General features: G+C 41.6%; 2 protein-coding genes across 5 annotated transcripts; one reads left to right on the top strand and one right to left on the bottom strand.

Annotated features, from left to right (window-relative positions):
- Positions 1-575: 575 nt before the first annotated feature.
- Positions 576-16633, bottom strand: LOC124019225 (ATP-dependent DNA helicase Q1-like). 3 transcript variants are annotated; one of them, XM_046334634.1, is made up of 15 exons: positions 16328-16633; positions 13628-13700; positions 12824-13027; positions 8304-8483; positions 7248-7354; positions 6938-7136; positions 6503-6669; positions 6268-6349; positions 5890-6156; positions 5500-5638; positions 5324-5415; positions 4965-5181; positions 4499-4649; positions 3376-3495; positions 1619-1758 (listed from the first exon to the last, which is right to left on the bottom strand). In XM_046334634.1, exons 2-14 carry the CDS (start codon positions 13647-13649, stop codon positions 3403-3405), a joined length of 1920 nt encoding a protein of 639 aa, XP_046190590.1. In that variant the 5' UTR covers positions 13650-13700; positions 16328-16633; the 3' UTR covers positions 1619-1758; positions 3376-3402. The 3 variants fall into 3 exon arrangements, with proteins under 3 accessions (XP_046190589.1, XP_046190590.1, XP_046190591.1); XM_046334635.1 differs by having other exon boundaries at positions 4520-4649; positions 16328-16629; XM_046334633.1 differs by lacking the exon at positions 3376-3495 and having other exon boundaries at positions 576-1758; positions 4520-4649; positions 16328-16630.
- On the top strand, positions 16356-20138 carry LOC124019228 (vesicle transport protein GOT1B-like). 2 transcript variants are annotated; one of them, XR_006835755.1, is made up of 6 exons: positions 16356-16905; positions 17314-17405; positions 17697-17875; positions 18114-18195; positions 18574-18638; positions 18941-20138. XR_006835755.1 is itself a non-coding variant. In XM_046334637.1 (5 exons), the coding sequence occupies exons 1-5, from the start codon at positions 16881-16883 to the stop codon at positions 18977-18979; spliced, it is 417 nt and encodes a 138-aa protein (XP_046190593.1). In that variant the 5' UTR covers positions 16424-16880; the 3' UTR covers positions 18980-20138. The 2 variants fall into 2 exon arrangements, 1 of the variants encoding a protein (XP_046190593.1); XM_046334637.1 differs by lacking the exon at positions 18574-18638 and having other exon boundaries at positions 16424-16905.
- Positions 20139-21268: the final 1130 nt, after the last annotated feature.

Here is a 21268-nt window from a genome sequence, read left to right as displayed (position 1 = left end):
GTCCGACAAATTGACATTCAATTGTGAGACCACTCATTTCCACCATCAGCACCCTAAACAAGAGGCAAATGCAGCACATTGTAATGCTTTCAGTTCTACCTCCAGTTACTGCAGATGGATTGAGCACTTAACAATGCCTGCCAAAGCTGGTAAATGGCAAATTTAATGTATTTAAGACACCATCACTTAAAGTAACTAATCAGAAATGAAGTAAATCTCATTTATATTACAACTATTATTATTTCCCTGGACTTTAATTGTGTACATTTGAATAACTTGTTTTTCTTCAAAAACAAAAGATAATTACATCTACTCAATAATATTGTTTTAATTGTTGCCTTAATTTAAGCAGATTCAACACATTTTTTACAGCATTTGTAGATTCAATATTATCGTTTTAATGTAATTATTTTCCTGATCAGTGCTCTTACTGTGTTTTTGGGGAGTGTGTGTAACTGAAAAGGAATTATTTGAAAATATACCAGAAGAGGGTGAAAATATACCAGAAGAGGGTGCAAAAACTAACTTTACAACCAAAAGATTAAAATTGAAATGGTCACATGAAACATTTTACATTTTAAAATCAGATTTTTATTAATGATGGCTAAAGATATACTGTGTTCCTCAAATGTGAATGGACCTTCCTATTCCAAAGCTGCAGTGCAGTATTATAAACCGTATTAGAGTGAATCAAATTCACTAGCGTGCACATTGTGGCTGTTAGATTAGGGAATGTTAGAATATAAAAAAAGTGACATTGTGAAAACATTCTTCAGTTCAACAAACCTTTCAGTTCATGGGAGTTAGTTTATCCAAAGTAAAATATTGAAATGTCAAAAAACAGCTCTTCATTTTAGGCTAACAGTGGTATTAATCCAACAGTAAAATATTACAAACTAACTTGGATGGGGATATTCTCTGTCAAAGCCAATCCAGAAAAATAGAACATTAAGTGGCACAGAAAAAAAGTAGATTTGTCTGCCCCAGGGCTCTAGGTCTGGCAACGTGAGACGTGAAAGAGAGATACAGTATTGTCCACATCTGAATGTTAACTGTCCCATGTAAGGTCAAGGTTCATCTTTGGATGAGTTTCCTTCTGGAGCTTACTCTGGTCCACAGGTTGCGTGCCGTCCGGGCGATGGTTGAGCCACGGGGGAGGCGCAGGCTCTTTAGTGGCTCTCTGATACAGGCCAGCACCCCTGGGTCTGAGCACCCCTGATTCTGCAAGTACTCATGGGAAATGTAGTTTATCCGCCTCAGCTGTTTGCTGTAGTAGTTCCTCAGGTCACAGAGCTCCTCCACTGCAGCCTCAGAGATGATGGAGACCTGGGAGGGAGAGTTGACCAATGCTGGCCTCCGGTGATCAGAGTCTGTAACTGCACCTTCTGAATGAGCTGGGACCGCAGCAGTACAGTGTTTCCTTCGCTTCTTTTGAGGGGTTGTTGATTTAGGTTTTGAATTTAGTTTTAATGGTGGTAGTGGGGATTCGCTGTCATTAACATTCTCTATAATATTGATCTCTACGTCTACTTCAATTGCAGTGGGCTGGGCAGCAGCAGGGTCATTCTGGTCGTACCCTGTCTGACTTTCTGTCTGTTCATGGTCCTTGTCTTGTTTCCTGGCCAGATTCTGCTGCTCTTTATCCATCTTGATCAGTTTGTTGTGTCTGGGAGGGGGAGTGCTGCTGCCGGGGTCAACAGGAGGAGGAGACTGGGAGGTCACCACCACCTCTTTAACTCCAGCAGCTAATTGGTCCTCCTATGGGAGACAACAGGAAGTGTCAATGACCCCTGACTTTACTGAAGAACCAATCCTAAATCGAAGATGGTTGAATTGGGCATGTTGTTATGTAGAACCATGTTAGTGAACCCCAATGTTAGTGTGGCATAGCGTGAGTTAGTGAAAGCATGCTCCATAATGAATCTACAGCCATGTGTGTAGACATTGACAGGACATACACACAGGACTGAGTGAGGACACAAACCATGAAAGCTGTAGCAACGGTTATGAGTGTTTACATAAATACAGTACCAGTCAAAAGTTTGGACACACCAACTCATTCAAGGTTTTTATTTTATTTTTACCATTGTCTACATTGTAGAATAATAGTGCAGTCAAACTATGAAATACCACATATGGAGTCATGTAGTAACCAAAAAAAGTGTTAAATCAAAATATATTTTATATTTGAGATTCTTCAAAGTAGCAACCCTTTGCCTTGACAGCTTTGCACACTCTTGGCATTCTCTCAACCAGCTTCATGAGGAATGCTTTTTCAACGGTCTTAGACTGTGTTTTGTGTCATTGTCCTGTTGAAAAACAAGCGCAAATCAGATGGGATGGCATATCGCTGCAGAATGCTGTGGTAGCCAAGCTGGTTAAGTGTGCCTTGAATTCTAAATAAATCACTGACAGTGTCACCAGCAAAGCACCATCACACCTCCTCCTCCATGCTTCACATGGGAAGCACACATGCAGAGATCATCCGTTCACCTATTCTGTGTCTCACAAAGATGCGGCGGTTGGAACCAAAAATCTAAAATGTGGACTCATCAGACCAAAAAGACAGATTTCCACCGGTCTAATGTCCATTGCTCATTTTTCTTGGCCCAAGCAAGTCTCTTCTTATTGGTGTCCTTTTAGTAGTGGTTTCTTTGCAGCAAAGGCCTGATTCAACGCAGTCTCCTCTGAAAAGGTGATATTGAGATGTGTCTGTTACTTGAACTCTGAATAATTTATTTGTGGTTCAATCTGAGGTACAGTTAACTCTAATGAACTTATCCTCTGCAGCAGAGGTAACTCTGGGTCTTCCTTTCCTGTGGCGGTCTTCATGAGAGCCAGTTTCATCATAGCGCTTCATGGTTTTTGCAACTGCACTTGAAGAAACTTTCAAAGTTCTTGACATTTTCCAGATTGACTGACCGTCATTAAGGAAAGAAATTCCACAGGCACACTTAATTGAAATGCATTCCAGATGACTACCTCATGAAGCTGGTTGAGAGAATGCCAAGAGTGTACAAAGTTGTCATCAAGGCAAAGGGTGGCTACTTTAAAGAATCTCAAATATATTTGTTTAACACTTTTTTGGTTACTACATGATTCCATATGTATTATTTCATCGTTTTGATGTCTTCACTATTATTCTACAATGTATAAAAAGTAAAACCCTTGAATGAGTTGGTAGGTCCAAACTTTTGAATGGTACTGTATGACATCATGCATATTCTATTGTTTTATGAATAATTATGCTTTCTGGATATCATTCAGGGCCCAACGTTACAGATTTGTCTTTAACCTGATTGACATACACGTGGTTGCCCGGACAGTGTCATGCCATAGATGCAGTGGGTTGAATAGAGAATCAGGGAACTGTACTTTTTCTTTGGTCTCTTCAGGGGGGCACTAGAGGTCTCTCTTGACTTTCTTGGTGACAGGGGAGTTTGCGGCATTGTCACCAGATCTCTTTCCTTTGGTCTTTACCTGGGACACTTTTACCTGTAGGTTATCAACAACAGCTTTAACCTGTCTGTCTCTCACATATCACACACACACACACACACACACACATTCACTTACTCATTCACCTAAGCTAGGTGTGGGTAATAACGTAAGAGAAGGGGTTTTAGAATTGACATGGGAGAACCAGAAACATGAATCATTCCCGTATCAAGGTGTTAGGACTGATTGTGATCGGCCATTACCGACACCTTGGTCACCTTTAGCAAATATCAACATGGATTAGATAAGTAGGCCTAGGTCTCAGCAACACCCAAACCCACAGGTGTTGTACTACACTTGGAGCCCAGATATCGGCGCCTGTCTGGTACTACGCAACACTACATTGTTTAGAAAACCTACAGCATTAGAACTACAGTGATTTACATATAGAGTGATTAGGAATAAGAATGATGGTAAGAATGATTCTACCCAATCTTTAAAAGAACAATTAACATTGATAAAAAGGGAAAACGCTCCGATTTTGTTGATTGTATTATTCAATCAATCAAAATGCTGAGAAAAAAAATCGAGATCCTTCATCCGCTGGCCTGAAAGGAAAAGAAACTGACAACATAGTTCACTTACCTGCAGATAAGTAGACAAGTAAACAATAGGAGGTACACCGAGCAGATACAGAGAAGACGGATTGAAAGGGCAGAGAGAAGACGGGGCAAAGACATGAGGATTGAGACGGCGAGAAAGTTGAGTAAAAGTACAGGGAAATAATTACACATTACACTGAAATATTTCGGTCAGAAGTGCAGAAGGAGATATAGAAAAAAAATATGTGATAAGCAGAAAAGGTGAGACATGATGTACGTATTTACAGACAAAAGTGGCTTCCTATCCTTAGTCTGCACGGACTAGGAAAAAAAATGACAACCAAAAAAAAGCTATTACCGGGTAGTCATTTATCATATTGATTCCGTGCAGATAGGAGGAGGCCACTTTAGTCTCTTGAGATGCACCCAAAGGCTTCCTGCCTGAATGATTCCTGTACCGTTTGCTGTGTAGTACTGACCGTGTTGGCGTCCAGGCCTGTCCTCCTCATCTTCATGGTGATGGAGTGACTCTGGTTCTTCAGCAGCGGTGCCTTACCACCCAGCTTCAGGTAGAAGTAGGTGGTGTATGGAGTGAAACTGAAGTCTTCACTGTGGAGAAGGGGGGGGGGGGGGGGGTATCAAACAAAGATCAACATTCTAAAAGCAACCAGCTGTGCAGTAGTACAAGTCCATTGTGACCTCACAATTCTCTCCAGACAACCCTATTTGTCCTGAGTCAGTACCTGATGTAAGACAAGGATCTGTTCTTTAGAGAGGTACAGCCTGAAGTGAAAACTATTTTTGTTGCAAAAGTTTTTCCTATGGTGTGCTGAACATGCCCTAGGTCGTAGGCCTACCTGAGGCAGCCCTGCAGCAGTAAGCATATTGAACTGGTAAAGGGTTTAAAGTTAAGTCAGTCAGTACCTGAGGTAGCCCTGCAGCAGTAGGCTTGTGATGATGGCCTCCACCTCCAGGCGAGACAGGGTGGTGGTCTGGATCATCTTCCTGCGTTTGGCCGGACCCTTCCCCATCCACGCCTCGGTCACCTTCAGGGGGGTCAGTTTCTCATCCAGAGAGCCCGCCAGCTCCACAATCTGGACCAAATCTTTAGCATGCTGCGTGATGTCCACCGTGATGTAGTCTGGATAAAAACACAGGCATCTTAGGTATGAAGACTCAACATATGTAACTCATACGCCCAATTCCAAATCTACTCCTACGCCCCTAGCACGCCATGTACGTTGGATTTGAAAAGTGGTACGTTCACTATGTTGTATACATACCGTTGCCATGGCGACAGACGTCACACATCTCGTTGCATCCTTCATCGTCCCAAACCTCATCAAAGTGAACAGCGATCACTGAGCGCCGACACCTTGAAACAACAGAGATCCTCAACACAGATATCTACACAACTGAAATAGTCAATGAGAGCGTTGTTATTGGTCCAGCTCAGTACCTGTCCACATTCTGACAGTAGTCGACCATGGTCAGCAGCTTCTGTTGTCCTACGTTCTCCATGACAACCATGGTGCTGATCCTGAAGATGTCGTTGAAGCCAAAGTACACAATGCAGTCAGCCGGCTTATCGTCTCTGCCTGGAGGAACCGAGAGATGACCATGGTAAAGATAAGGGGAAATAAGTTAAGAGTTTTGAGAGGAAAAGAGTTTAAAAACTAACTGGCTACTCCCATGGCTGCGGTCGAAGAGGTAGCGCAGTTGGAAAATCAGAGGGGGATTTTTTTTCTCTTCCAAATGTAGTATAGTATTCGTCATTTTCTGAGGTCAAGGGATCAGGTGTTGTTTCTAAATTATCACATTTTTGAGTGGGGAGAAAAGAGTTGTCTACCTGCTCGTCCGCTCTCCTGATAGTAGTTCTCTATGGACTTGCTGATGGTGTGATGGATGACAAATCTGACGTCAGCCTTGTCGATCCCCATCCCGAACGCCACAGTAGCTACCACCACCTGGATCTTGTTGGTGGCCCATTTGCGATGAACCTGTGACTTGTCCTCTGGATTCATGTTAGCGTGGTATGGAGATGCATTGACGCCTTTCTTCTGTAGGTCTGCTGACACCGTCTCCGCGTCCTTCTGGGAAAACACGTACACTATCCCTGCCAAAGGCAAAAGCATAATACCTCAAGTCTGGATAACAAGCTGCTGATGGTTTCAAAAATGTGACAAACTGAATTTTGACCTATCCTTTGTTTTTCCTTTCAAAGTACCTGACTGGTCCTTATATCTCTCCTTGATCAGTGCGGAGATGTCACTGACTGAATCATCACTGTTCGAGTCTTTAAGGCGTACCTGAGACACAAAAACAAGTACAGATCCTCAAATACTTCTGTGCAGAGATACAGCGGGTGTGCATTTGTGTGTATTTTTAAAGGTCAAAAGGACATCAACAGGTGTTTGCCAAACAAGTGGCGGCCAGGTGTGTATAGGTGCCATGACGCTCACCTCGTAGTAGAGGTTGGTGCGGTTGAAGGAGGCGGTGAGTGTGATTGGCTCAGGGACACACAGGATCTTCTGACAGTCCTTTAGAACACTACCGGTTGCCGTGGCCGTCAGCCCTAGCAACGGAACCTTTGGGAATTGCCTCTTCAGGATCCCCAGAAGCTTGTAGTCTGGCGGAAGAGGAAGGGGTAGTTGGCTATCAAGCCCAACACAAAACTCACAGCATACACCTTAGAATGAAGCAATCTATTGGGAATGCATTCTAAGTGGTATGCATAGAGATACATTGACGTGTTCTGTGTAACTACATGGTGATATCCTTGTTTGGGTATTGTAACGTAAAGTGATGTTTGAGTAGCCCTTTACGTTCCGAAACAAAGCAAGGCGACTAATAAAAAAAGTAGGTAGTCCATATACAGTACAGTTGCAGTCTCTCACCAGGTCTGAAGTCGTGTCCCCACTGGCTGCAGCAGTGCACCTCGTCCACAGCAATACGGCTAAGCCTGCCTGCGTTGTAGGCCTTCTCCAGCCTCGACATCAGCAGCTTGCTCTTCGCTATCTTCTCTGGAGTCACATACAGCAGCTTGAAAGGCGCGTGGGAGTCCGTCATCTCCGCCAGGACCATTTTAGCGTGTTCCTGAGGTGCGTAGCGGAAGTCAAAAATCAAACGCGAATCCTACAGCTATGATCATAATCAATACCAGCAAAGAATCAATCATACGTAGAAAGTGTTTGTGTTGGCCATTACCTTACTGCTGGACGCGTTGAGAGAGACGGCTTCAACGCCGATGGACTTCAAGTACATGAGCTGATCCTCCATCAGAGAGACGAGAGGAGTTACTACCAGAGTGAAACCTGGCAGCACACAAACACACGTTAAAAAACAACAACACTGCAGCGAGTAATGGCTGCAACCATCTGCGGTCGGGGCGCTAAAGTGACACTAATTTAGTCGCATATGTGACCAAATATTCTGCTGTGCGACCAGGAGTTTTATTTTTGTAGCACAAGTGCGCCCTTTTAAACTTTGTTCAGTCATAAAACCGAATTGGCTAGCTAGCTAACATCCTGGTAACTTTACCAGTATATCCAAATATTTGGGGGCACAGAAAGAAAAAGGGACAGCTTTTTCAGGAGAGCAATGAATGTACTGTAGGACAGAGCTCCTGCATGTCATCACAAACCTGACGTTCTTAAAGATAGTATAGAATTTTAAACGTAATGCATCTCAATAGGAAAATAGTGCTTTTACACAATGTAGAAACCTAATATTCTACAAATTACTTATTCAATGACAGGTATTCATTCGTATTAACATTTTAGCCTTTATAATAAACTCATGTCTTCACAGTGTTACATATTCGTTTCTAAGGCATAACATGTGGTTCAAAAGTAAGTCAAGTTCATATAGGTCCAATATAGGCTGTATCACAATTCATTTGAAAAAAATCTTATTTTCTGGTGCTCCTAAATGTCATGTGGTGCTCCTAACTTAAAAAAAAATGGGAGCACCAGAGCTACCAATGAAACATATTAATTTAGAGCCCTGTCTGCAGTACGTGTTTGCACAGCACACACAATTATTCAATGAACTGTAACATTAGTGTTTTCAGTATATGCACCAGGTGTGTGTGTGTGTGTGTGTGTGTGTGTGTGTGTGTGTGTGTGTGTGTGTGTGTGTGTGTGTGTGTGTGTGTGTGTGTGTGTGTGTGTGTGTGTGTGTGTGTGTGTGTGTGTGTGTGTGTGTAAAATACATGTATGTATGCATGCATTTTATGGGTGTGTGTGCGTGTTCTCCCCTCACCTTCAGAGCAGACTGCAGGTAGCTGATAGCAGAGGCTTTTCCCTCGTCCAGTGGGCATCACTAGAAAGAGGTCTTTACCAGACATACTAAGGTTGATGGCCTTCAGCTGGAGAGGACGGAACTTAGAGAGCTGGAAGGCATCCTTCAGATTCTGCTCCAGCTCTGTTGACCACGAGAAATCTAGGTTTGGAAAGAAAACATTTAAGCATGTCAAAATACAGTACAGCAATATATTCAGCCTTCAAGATTGCAGCCCACCTAATAAAATAGCACAATCTATATATTTCTTTTTGCTTTAAATTGAACTGTGCAATTCAGCTCCTGGAAAGATATATCTGATATGTTTACATCCAAAAAGATAGGCAGAGTTCAAATACATGTGTATTCGATTATTAGTTATTTAAAATATGTATTTGAGTATTTTCAAATAATGTGGCCCAAATCAACTACTTCTATTGGATGTATTTTCATTTCCTATAATTAGCCTACTATTTGAAAGTATTTTCAAATACTTTTTTCAAAATACCTGTTTTAAATGTATGGGAGTGTATTTGAGTCAGTGTATGAGCATTGGCAAATACATACCAATATTCAACTACTTGACGTTTCAAATAAAGAAAATCTGAGTACTTCCTTAGAAATGTATGTGAAAGTAATTGAGATATTTGAAATAGTATTTAAACCCAGGTCTGGAACATATTATACACACAGCAGTGTGGTTGTGCTTCTCAATTCGTTTAACAAACATTGTAGAATGATAGTGAATACATAAAAATTATGAAATAACACATATGGAGTCATGTACAGCTGTGGCCAAAAGTTTTGACAATGACACAAATGTTAATTTTCAAAGTTATATGATGGTGATTTGCATATTCTCCAGAATGTTATGAAGAGTGATCAGATTAATTGCAAATAATTGCAAAGTCCCTCTTTGCCATGCAAATGAACTGAATCCCCAAAAAAACATTTCCACTGCATTTCAGCCCTGCCACAAAAGGACCAGCTGACATCATGTCAGTGATTCTCTCGTTAACACAGGTGTGAGTGTTCACGAGGACAAGGCTGGAGATCACTCTGTCATGCTGATTGAGTTCGAATAACAGACTGGAAACTTCAAAAGGAGGGTGGTGCTTGGAATCATTGTTCTTCCTCTGTCAGCCATGATTAAAGGAAACACGTGCAGTCATCATTGCTTTACACAAAAAGGGCTTCACAGGCAAGGATATTGCTGCCAGTAAGATTGCACCTAAATCAACCATTTATCGGATCATCAAGAACTTCAAGGAGAGCGGTTCAATTCTTGTGAAGGCTTCAGGGCGCCCAAAAAAGTCCAGCAAGCACCAGGACGTCTCCTAAAGTTGATTCAGCTGCATGATCGGGGCACCACCAGTACAGAGCTTGCTCAGGAATGGCAGCAGGCAGGTGTGAGTGCATCTGCACGCACAGTGAGGCGAAGACTTTTGGAGGATGGCCTGGTGTCAAGAAGGGCAGCAAAGAAGCCACTTCTCTCCAGGGAAAACATCAGGGACAGACTGATATTCTGCAAAAGGTACAGGGATTGGACTGCTGAGGACTGGGGTAAAGTAATTTTCTCTGATGAATCCCCTTTCCGATTGTTTGGGGCATCCGGAAAAAAGCTTGTCCGGAGAAGACAAGGTGAGCGCTACCATCAGTCCTGTGTCATGCCAACAGTAAAGCATCCTGAGACCATTCATGTGTGGGGTTGCTTCTCAGCCAAGGGAGTGGGCTCACTCACAATTTTGCCTGAGAACACAGCCATGAATAAAGAATGGTACCAACACATCCTCCGAGAGCAACTTGGTCAAATAGCCCTTACACGGCCTGGAGGTGTGTTTTGGGTCATTTTCCTGTTGAAAAACAAATGACAGTCCCACTAAGCGCAAACCACCTCCTCCTCCAGGCTTCACAGTGGGAACAACACATGCCAAGATCATCCGTTCACCTACTCTGTGTCTCACAAAGATACGGCGGTGGAAACCAAAAACCTAGGATTTGGACTCATCAGACCAAAGGACAGATTTCCACCGGTCTAATGTCCGTTGCTCGTGTTTCTTGGTCCAAGCAAGTCTCTTCTTATTAATTGTGTCCTTTAGTAGTAGTTTCTTTGCAGCAATTTGACCATGAAGGCCTGATTCACGCAGTCTCCTCTGAACAGAGATGTGTCTGTTACTTGAACTCTGTGAAGCATTTATTTGGGCTGCAATCTGAGGTACAGTTAACTCTAATGAACTTATCCTCTGCAGCAGAGGTAACTCTGGGTCTTCTTTTCCTGTGGCAGTCCTCAGACAGTTTTGTCATAGCGCTTGATGTTTTTTGCGACTGCACTTGAAGAAACTTTCAAAGTTCTTGAAATGTTCCTTATTGACTGGCCTTCATATCTTAAAGTAATGATGGACTGTTGTTTATCTTTGCTTATTTGAGCCGTTCTTGCCATAATATGGACTTGGTCTTTTACCAAATAGTGAAAAACTGAGTGTAAGTGTATTTGGCTAAGGTGTATGTAAACTTCCCACTTCAACTGTACAAGTACTCAACATGGTTCATTACGAGCTTAATGTTAACATGCAATAATGGCAAGGCTATAACCTATTAGTGACATGCGACTCCTGTCATGAAACAGCTAATAAAGCATTTTGCCCAAATGCATTTAGCGGAAAACACAGTTCTAAAGTGCGCACCTAATGCGAGCAGTGACAGAGAGAAATCTCCTTTAGAAAGTGTCAAATAGCAACTATTATGATGGGTTGCTATTATATCTAGGATTGTGCCTTTGGCTTCTGGACAACGAAATAAAGTTTATATGAAAACCAATAGAACAGGAGAGAAATCCTGGTTAATGGCATGAGGAAGTCATTATAAAATCATTGCCTCCACGTTTCTATGGATGGATGTTTTTTGCAAGGCTACTTTCAAGTAAGGTAAGACACACCTCATTATTTCAAGTAATTTAAAATGTTCAGGTTTCAAACAATTATACTGCCTCAAGCAAACATTACAAAGTGGTGGGTGACGCGCTGATAGTCAACGGTTGGCAGGCTATATATAGCCTATGCATCCAAATGGCGAATGGGAGGTGAGATAGAGAAATAAAAATAGCTCCTTTTTTAATCGTGGCCACCAAAATGCGCAATGACTGGGCTTACAAAAGCAGGTTTCACTCCAGTAGCCTACAGGCTCTTTGAGGAGCTTTTTCAGGTCTGCACACTAATTTCCTATAGGATTGAGGTCAGAGCTGTGTGATGGCCACTCCATTACCTTGACTTTGTTGTCCTTAAGCCATTTTGCCACAACCTTGGAAGTATGCTTGAGGTCATTGTCCATTTGGAAGACCCATTTGCGACCAAGCTTTAACTTCCTGGCTGATGTCTTGAGATGCTTCAATATATCCACATAATTGTCATTCCTCATGACGCCATCTATTTTGTGATGTACACCAGTCCCTCCTGCAGCAAAGCACCCCCACAACATGATGCTTCCACCCCTGTGCTTCACGGTTGGGATGGTGTTCGTCGGCTTGCAAGCCTCCCCATTTTTCCTCCAAACATAACGATGGTCATTATGGCCAAACACTTCTATTTTTGTTTCATCAGACCAGAGGACATTTCTCCAAAAAGTATGGTCTTTGTCCACATGTGCAGTTGCAAACCGTAGTCTGGCTTTTTTATGGCGGTTTTGGAGCAGCGGCTTCTTCCTTGCTGAGCGGACTTTCAGGTTATGTGGATATAGAACTTGTTTTACTGTGGATATAGATACTTTTGTGCCTGTTTCCTCCAGCATCTTCACAAGGTTCTTTGCTGTTGTTCTGGGATTGATTTGCACTTTTCGCACCAAAGTATGTGAATCTCTAAGAGACAGAAGGCATCTCCTTCCTCAGCAGTATGACGGCGGCGTGGTCCCATGGTGTTTATACTTGCGTACTATTGTTTGTACAGATGAACGTGGTACCTTCAGGAGTTTGGAAATTGCTCCCAAGGATGAACCAGACTTGCGGAGGTCTACAATTATTTTTCTGAGGTCTTGGCTAATTTGTGTCTTGGCTAATCTGAATGGCTAATCTGAATGGCTAATCTGAATGGCTAATCTGAATGGCTAATATGTGTGCCATTCAGAGGTTGAATGGGCAAGACAAATGATTTAAGTGCCTTTGACCGGAGTATGATAGTAGATGCCAGGCGCACCGGTTTGAGTGTGTCAAGAACTGCAACACTGCTGGGTTTTTCACACTCAACAGTTTCCTGTGTGTATCAAGAATGGTCCACCACCCAAAGCACATCATGAAAACTTGACAACTGTGGGAAGCATTAGAGTCAACATGGGCCAGCATCCCTGTTGAACACTTTCGACCCCTTGCAGAGTCCATGCCCTGACGATTTGAGGCTGTTCTGAGGGCAAAAGGAAGTGCAACTCAATATTAGGAAGGTGTTCTTAATTTGTTGTACACTCAGTGTAAATTGTACATATGTGCCACATCCTATACATTGTAGCCTCTACCGTACCATCATTCTCATAACGCAGCAGCTCCTGCTTGGTCATTGCAGGTCCAGATCCAGAGGGCTGGGTGGAGTCACATGGCTCTTCCAGCCTGCGGAGCAGCTGTTTCCTCTTGGAGGTCAGGCTAGCCTGCTTCTCCAGCAGCTCAGCTATCTGCAGCTTCACCACCTCCAGCTCAGCCTCCACAGAGTCCAGCCCTGCCTGCACGTCTGGGGAGGAGAATATTAACAAACAATAACAAAACATTTGCTGTATTCAACGTGCTCTATGGTATCTACTACTTACGATGGGGCATTCATGTAACACACATGCCTCTCTGGTAGGGAGGAGAACATTAGGTTAATAACTATTTGATCTTTTAATGACTTTTTCCTGTAGTCAAAGATCTACGGTTTCTAGGCCCTACATAGAAATAATCTAGAATATGCATTGAACACACATGCACAAAGACAACAGTGGGACCATGAATCAGAAATTGAAAACAGCAAGCTCACTCCAAAGTTCTTCTCTTTTAAATGCTGTGCTAAATCCTTGTGTTTATCTACATGTTGGCCAGGGCCTAATATAAATTATTATTTCCTTTTCAAAGCACAATCTGCCCTGGTTAGCTCTCCTCTGGGACCAATCATATGTGATCCTAGAGACTGTCAGGTCTGACACTTCCAAGTCACTAACGACCGGTGTTTCACAGGTGAGGTGCTAATGATGTCAGACACACATCAGACTATCTCACAGTCACTGTTTCTCTATGGGTTTGGCACCATACTTTTAAGAAAGGGGGATAGAAATGTGAGATCACATTCACTTACCGTCGGCATTGTCACTGTCCATTTCCAAGGCAAATCTACAACACAATCAATCACCTTGCGGACTTTTATCACTCTGTTGAATGAGGGGGGAAATGGCAGTGTTATGCAATGTAGCTAGCAAGATATAGTGCCTTCAGAAAGAATTCCTACCCCTTGTTTTTTCCCCCTGATTTTGTTGGGTTACAGGCAGCCTAAATTGTAAATAGATTAAACTGAGATTGTGTGTCACTGGCCTCCGCCCTAACAATAGGAGTCGTTGTCCCAAAGGTGGGAAGGCAGGCGACATGTTTAGATCCAAAATAAGCCCATGGAAACACATTGGCCTTATTTATGAACAGACTTAATCAAAAGTGAAACATCTTGCTTCATCTCTTCGTCTATGATTTACACACATACCAAGCTCCTCCCCCTTCCTCTCACACCAACAAAGTTGAGAGATCACATCTTCCTCTCTGACATGCGGTTTCAACTCACTATTTGCATTTGAGTTTTGGTCCTGCAGAATTGGTCATATGGACACCGAAACACATTGAGACATTATTTTACTGTAATAGAGAAGTTAATTTTTGTTGTTTTTCACTTTATATATTCACTTTGTATGTTGTCTACCTCACTTGCTTTGGCAATGTTAACACATGTTTCCCATGCCAATAAAGCCCTTGAATTGAATTGAAGTTAAAAAGTGTGTCGTTAGAAATGTTGTCTCAACTACTCAAATTGTGCGCGGAGCAGACTACTAAAACGAGATTGTCAATGAACATTGATTCTGGAAAATTAATGCTCAAGTTTGTCCGCGGCATTGGGGTACCACTTACCGCTAGCCGCATTTTAGCCAAAGGGCTGTTATTATACTATCTGTCTAGTCTGTGATTTATAAATGTGCAATAAGAATAAAACACAATTAAATAAGTACTTGGCAACTCGTTCTGATTCTGAGAAATAAAGTAGGCCACTTGATTTCAACATCTGAACAAAGTGGACATGCTTTTCAAACAGTTGGAGACAGACAGAAGGGTGTGTTCATAACAATTCAACTGTTCAACTTTGTCAGCTAGCAACTAGATCAAAGTTGTCTAAAGATTAGCTGGCTAATCACTAGCACGTGGGCTTGAGAGATTGTTGATGAGACCTGTGCTAATTGTCTAGTGCCTAATGCCTACTACAAGAAGTTATTCATTATCAGTGAATGTGCATACTAGTTAAATTTGTAACAAAAAAGGGCATTTCATAGACGTACTTGAAAGCCAGATCAGTGATTATAAAAATATTTTAAAATGCAGGTTATTAAAATATTTTGATAAAATAATGAAATTATAAGTGGGTTTTGTGGTTGTGGAAGGCTTATATTTAGTCTAGATATCATTTCCCAAGCCCTGAATTCATTAGGTTATTGCTGACTGTTTGAAATGCAGTGTATTTGAACTTTAATAGTACAACAATGCTTATTTAGAGAAAACATTTTATATTTTTTTACGAGAATCGCCCAGAAGTTTGAGAAGAAAAAAAATGGAGATATAAAATAGAGTTGAATGGTTTTGATAGTTTTCTCCTGAGGATGGATCAACAACACTGAAAATAAATATCTTCCAAAACATACATCTTGTTTGCAATAAGGCACAAAATTAAGGCACAAAAATGCACAAAAGTGTTATGTTTGGGGCAAATCCAACACAACACACCACTGAGTAGCACTCTCCATATTTTCAAGCACGGTGGTGGCTGAATGTTATGGGTATGTCCTAGCTTGCCATTATGAAAATCAAATTCAACAATGCCAATAATGTTTTCAATTCGACTATTGCTTTCAAAAGCAGCTCAAACATTGAACATGTTAGAATGAACTATTGGCAATGAATTCTACAGTGAAATTATACTGTCCATTATTTAGGGAAATAATGCATGCTCTTGTATGCCCTTCAAGCCAATCAGAAACAAGTACTCAATGATGCCATGGTATAATGTGCATTATAAACTGGGTGGTTCGAGCCCTGAATACTGATTGGCTGAAAACTGTGGTATATCAGAACATATACCATGTCTATGACAAAACATTTATCTGTACTGCTCTAATTAAATTGGTAACCAGTTTATAATAGCAGTAAGGCACCTCGGGGATTTGTGATATATGGCCAATATACCACGGCTAAGGGCTGTGTCCTTAGAACAGCCCTTAGGTGGTATATTGGCCACATACCACACTCCCTCGGGCTTTATTTATTAATTATCCAAGGATATATTATAAACTGTATGCATAAAATACACTTTGAATCTATCCATACACGAACAAGTTGTTTCCTTGAGCTTTTGGCAAGCAGGGCGGAATGTAAACATTTATTATGTAAAGTAAACGGACATGTGTGAACCGGGAAAGCCCCCACCCTTCCTCCATGTGGCTTTACCCTTTATCTTAGCTTTTTCTTCACCATATTAGATTGCTAGCCAATGATAGTTAGATGAATAGATTGCCAATGATCAACCACCCTAGCAGTACGTTAACCAGCCTCCATCGGGAATCAGCCACCTGCTCCACCCACCAAACAGCCTAATGTTTATAGCCAACCTGTAGCTGACCAGCTAGAAAATTAGACTTCAACTTTTTGACAGCTACATATTTGGCTAGTCATTAATGATACTAACATGTGGAACGAAATTAGGGAAAATTAGGGAAAGAGGATGTTGAAAGAACAAAGCAAAACTCACCATCAAAAATGTACTCCCCTCACTTCTCGAGTTTGCACTGTTTACTTGCGCTCCCTTTTTTTCCAGACCGTTGCTAGACAGCTCGCGCGGGTGATTTTTTTCTTCTTCTTGTGCAGACCAATCAGATTGCGGTTGTTTCACTTTCTCGGTGATATTGGGTACATTCAACAAACCAACTGCAATCAATGCTGAATAAATGTTGTATTTTTATTTAACCTTTTATTTTACGATACAATACAACCTGAAAACATTTTCCATCCGTAAAATGGACGTGTATGTAGGCAGGGAATATATTTTCCAGCAACTAACTAGTTATATTCAGCAGATAAGTGCTCTCCTTGTTTTTTCCATTAACGTTTTTATACAACCCTTTAGAATGTTGAATGCAACCCTGATTTTGTCCGGAAGAATGATATTTTTGATGAAACCAAGAAGGCGTGTTTCCGGAAGACGTGGCTAGTGCTACAGTGGCAGCACCTGAACTTGTATTTTAATAAAATACAATTAACAGTGTCAACTTTTATATTTTACAAGCTGTTGATTCATTGTCAAAATGATCTCTTTAACGGACTCACAGAGTAAGGCGATTTCTATTTTATCTAACGGTTGTTGCTTGCCAATTTGTTCCAGCTCTCTAACTAACATTAGCAAGCTATCCTCTCAGTTACATTACTAATGTGCTATTCTCTTATGTGAGGAAAACAGCTAGAAATAGCTAGCCTGCTGAATCGTATTTGTTTGCTAGATAGAGTGACCATTGACAGCTAACTAATTAATAACATATTCATTCTGAACCAGATGGCTAGTTAGGGACGGGGGATGTCAATTGGGAGGATAGGCAGTGGAAAGGTTGGATGCCATTCCATTCGCTCCGTTCCGGCCATTGTTATGAGTTGTCCCCCCTCAGCCCTCCCATCCTGTGACTCAAACGTATTAACGTTAGTGTGCTTGGATACTTTAAATAATGTGATTCTTCTTTCTTGCAGAGATCGGAATGGGACTAACGGGCTTCGGCGTGTTTTTCCTCTTCTTTGGAATGATACTGTTTTTTGACAAAGCCCTCCTTGCCATAGGAAATGTGAGTGATTTCATCATCACCATCCACAGTTAATGCATTTGTCTACCTTCTGCAGCTACATACGAGGCTTACGTTTTGCTATATTTATTGGAACGTTGGTCTGAAATGCAATTACATTATCTCTGAGTGACACTGAGAAAAACACAGCTGCAGAGCCCTCGCCTTTCTGATTCTCAACTGAGCACAATCACCACCTTATAGAGTAGTGTGGAGTTGTAGGGTTTAACTGTGAAGTACTCCGTCATTGTCAACAGACATTGTCTGTTCCCTGTCCCTTCTATCTCGCGATAGATCCTGTTTGTGGCTGGCCTGTCGTTTGTGATCGGTCTGGAGAGGACGTTCCGGTTCTTCTTCCAGAAACAAAAGATGAAGGCAACTAGCTTCTTCCTGGGTGGAGTGTTGATCGTTCTTATTGGCTGGCCAATTGTGGGAGTGGTCCTGGAGATCTATGGATTTTTCCTTTTATTCAGGTGGGTCAAGTACAGGCCCCAGGCTTGTTTGCTAAGCTTATCTTTCGAATAAGATGCAGTCTTGAGGTAAAACAAGCCAAGGACATATTTGTTTGTCCTGTCAACTGTCCCCCCCTTCCCCCCACCCCCTGTTGATTGCAGCCCTCATTTTAATGCAAGGGCTTGCTGCGTGTAAAGATCCGTAGTCCGTCATCATGTGCTTGCTGTTGTCATCTAACTCTCTCTTTATCTTCTCCAGGGGTTTCTTCCCAGCGGCAGTAGGCTTCATCAGAAGGATACCCTTCCTGGGCTCCCTGCTAAACCTCCCATTCATCAGTGGGGTGAGTTCAGAGATGTTGTGGTAAAAAAGAATAGCTGGGTAAAATCTGATTGCTGGTCACGGTAAAAAAAAGAAACACTCCAATAGTTTCAATGCATTTTTCTCGGTGGGTAAACTTCCTCTTCCTCACACAGTGGTGTAGTGGAAGTGTATGGGAACAAGACCTACAATGCAGTTGGTGCTGGGTGGGCTGAGGTGGTTACACTAAAGACAACACAGGTTCCAATTGGCCTCTGACATTGGTTCTGGACGGCTGTAGTGTCTCATACTGTGTCACTCAATCTTCTGTCATATATGTGTGTGTGTGTGTGTTTGTTATGCGGTGTATGTTCGTGAAGTCACTTGTTTTGAGGAGAATGTGTCTCTGTCTCTTTTAAAGCCTTCATAATTAACTCTGAGGACAATCCGCTGTCTTGGTCAGTCACTGCAGATTTTCCCTTGCATGTGAGCATGATTCACATCTGTTTATAATGTATGTTATACTGTAATGTTGCCTTATGCCTGACCAGAGTAGGGAACCATTGGTATTGGAAATCATTTATACTCGGACACCAGCAACAGCATTTATCCTACACGCCATTTTGAATAGTCTACTCAGTCAGTCACGTCAAGCAAACATTTAATTTCCCATGTACAACTATGCACTAAACGTTTTAGTCAAGCTTGTATATGTCATCTATTTGTGCTCTACTTTGCAAAGGGGACGGTAGACTGACTTAAATGTGTTTATTTTCTCTTTCTTTTAGTTCGTGGACAAAGTGGGAGAGGGCAACACCATGGTATAACAGTGACTTTTTGTTTATGGAGAAAAACAATCTATTATATTTATGATACAGTTGTTCTCATCAAGTCACGTAACCCCCCCCATTGGTCAATTGCCTACCTCCAACAGTTAGCTAGGTAACTTTCATGAGACTTTGTAAATTAAGACCTCTTCCCATTTTAAAAGGGAAAACAATCCGCTTTTTTGTATCTTGATTCTGCAAGCCAAGGGTACCAGTCCTGGTTGCTACAGGCAACTGTTACTAATGAATCTGGAGTTGGTTAAGATGGCTACCCCAGAATGTTACATGTTATTGAATGCTGCTCTCCTCTACTGGAGTACTCCCCACGAGGAGGAGAGTCCCTCTACCGGACTGAAGAGAACCCGTGTCCATTTTTGCGCTCTCACTCTATTATTGAATGTACAGACAAACTCACCATGTCATCGCCTCTGGACAACCTTGAGAGGTGTGGCGGAGGAGAGCTGGTCCTATTGTTACACTAGATGGGCCAGGGGGTTTTCCTCGTGCTGTGCTGTCTTGCCAAAAAATGAACTAGGGGTTAGCGAGATGGCACAAACAGATCTTAGACCATGTTAGGGTTTCCTGACCATATGACCAGACCAGGGAAAACTTGAAGCCATAGTTAAAGGTGGTTTCCTGGTCAGGTATTGGAAAGACTCCTGGTCCTACTTATGGTGCCTGTCCTTTCTCACACTGGACTGAAACTTGAGTCCTGTGGAAGAAAAGAGCTTTACTTTCCTTTTCTCTCACGCCCGTTATGATTACCGGATCTGGCAGTTGCATATTTCCCCCTTATTTTTCTGTCGTTTCTGTGTATGATTGGTTGAGGAAGCTCTGTAGATACATTTTGTATTTTAACTTTCAAGAGCCACATTTGAGTTGGAATTTTATCAATGTTAACTATAGTAATGGAGGGTACTGAATGGAATGGCTAATGGGATATGGCAATGGTTTTACAATGTTTTGTCTGACACTTTAATAAAGAAAATGTGTCATTCATTGTTTTGATTGTGAGAAATTGCAAATATACTAAAACAAAAATATGAATGCAACATGTAAAGTGTTGGTCCCATGTTTCATGAGCTGAAATAAAAGATCCCAGAAATGTTCCATACACACACAAATTGTATTTCTCTCAAATTTTGTCCACACATTTCTTTACATCCCTGTTAGTGAGTATTTCTCCTTTGCCAAGATAATCCATCCACCTGACAGGTGTGGCATATCAAAAAGGTGTTTAAACAGCATTATCATTACACAGGTGCACTGTATGCTGTGGACAATAAAAGACCACTTTAAAATGTGCAGTTTTGTCACAACGCCACAGATGTTTCAAATTTGGGGGGAGCGTGCAATTGGTATGATCCCTGCAGGAATGTCCACAAGAGATTTTGCCAGAGAATGTAATGTTAATTTCTCTACTACAAGCTGCCTCAAACATTTTAGAGAATTTGGTAGTATGTCCAACGGGCCTCACAACCGCAGACCACGCCAGCCCAGGACCTTCACCCCCCGGGGTATTTTCTGTCGATAATAAAGCCCTTTTGTGGGAAAAAAAAACAAATTCTAATTGGCTGGGTCTAGCTCCCCTGCGCCCCTGACTAGTCATTTGAAATTCAAAGATTGGGGTCTTAATGAATTTGTTTCAATTGACTGAAATCCTTATATGAACTGTAACTCAATAAATGGTTGAAATTGTTGCATTTATATTTTTGTTCAGTATAAAGTGCATCCTGAAATGATTCAGATCCCTTGACTTTTTCCACATTTTGTTACGTTATAGCCTTATTCTAAAATGGATTAGATATTTTTCTCATCGACAAGCAACACCCCATAATAACAAAGCTAAAAAAAAGTTGAGAAAATGTTGCTAATTGATTCAAAAAATTTAAAACATACCTTATTTACATAAGTATTCTGACCCTTGAAATTGATCTCAGGTACATCGTGTTTTCATAGATCTATCAATCTACACCCAATACCCCATAATGACAAAGGAATAACAGATTATTTTTAATGTATGCAAATGTATTTCAAAAATAAAGAAAATATCACATTTACATAAGTATTCAGACCCTTTACTCAATACTTTGTTACAGCCTCGAGTCTTTTTGGGTATGATGCTACAAGCTTGTCACACCTGTATTTGGGGAGTTTCTCCCATTCTTCTTTGCAGATCCTCTCAAGCTCTGTCAGGTTTGAAGGGGAGCGTCGCTGCACAGCTATTTTCAGGTCTATCCAAAGATATTCGATCGGGTTGAAGTCGGGGCTCTGGCTGGGCCACTCAAG

The sequence above is a fragment of the Oncorhynchus gorbuscha genome, unplaced genomic scaffold (assembly GCF_021184085.1).
Source record: "Oncorhynchus gorbuscha isolate QuinsamMale2020 ecotype Even-year unplaced genomic scaffold, OgorEven_v1.0 Un_scaffold_8:::fragment_2:::debris, whole genome shotgun sequence".
NCBI lineage: Eukaryota > Metazoa > Chordata > Actinopteri > Salmoniformes > Salmonidae > Oncorhynchus > Oncorhynchus gorbuscha.
Note: the sequence above shows the minus strand (reverse complement) of the source record. Positions and strands in the feature narration are given on the sequence as shown.

What these genes read in the sequence shown, in the direction of transcription:
- LOC124019225 (XM_046334633.1), bottom strand. Translation starts at nt 13,649, where the DNA reads ATGGACAGTGACAATGCCGACG. An exon ending in CGTCTGTCGCCATGGCAACG is followed by an intron (nt 5,182 to 5,323) that starts GTATGTATACAA and finishes GTTTTTATCCAG; the next exon opens with ACTACATCACGGTGGACATC. An exon ending in CAGGCCTGGACGCCAACACG is followed by an intron (nt 1,759 to 4,519) that starts GTCAGTACTACA and finishes TGTCTCCCATAG; the next exon opens with GAGGACCAATTAGCTGCTGG.
- LOC124019228 (XM_046334637.1), top strand. Translation starts at nt 16,881, where the DNA reads ATGATCTCTTTAACGGACTCACAGA. An exon ending in CTCTTTAACGGACTCACAGA is followed by an intron (nt 16,906 to 17,313) that starts GTAAGGCGATTT and finishes TCTTTCTTGCAG; the next exon opens with AGATCGGAATGGGACTAACG. An exon ending in ACCTCCCATTCATCAGTGGG is followed by an intron (nt 18,196 to 18,940) that starts GTGAGTTCAGAG and finishes TCTTTCTTTTAG; the next exon opens with TTCGTGGACAAAGTGGGAGA.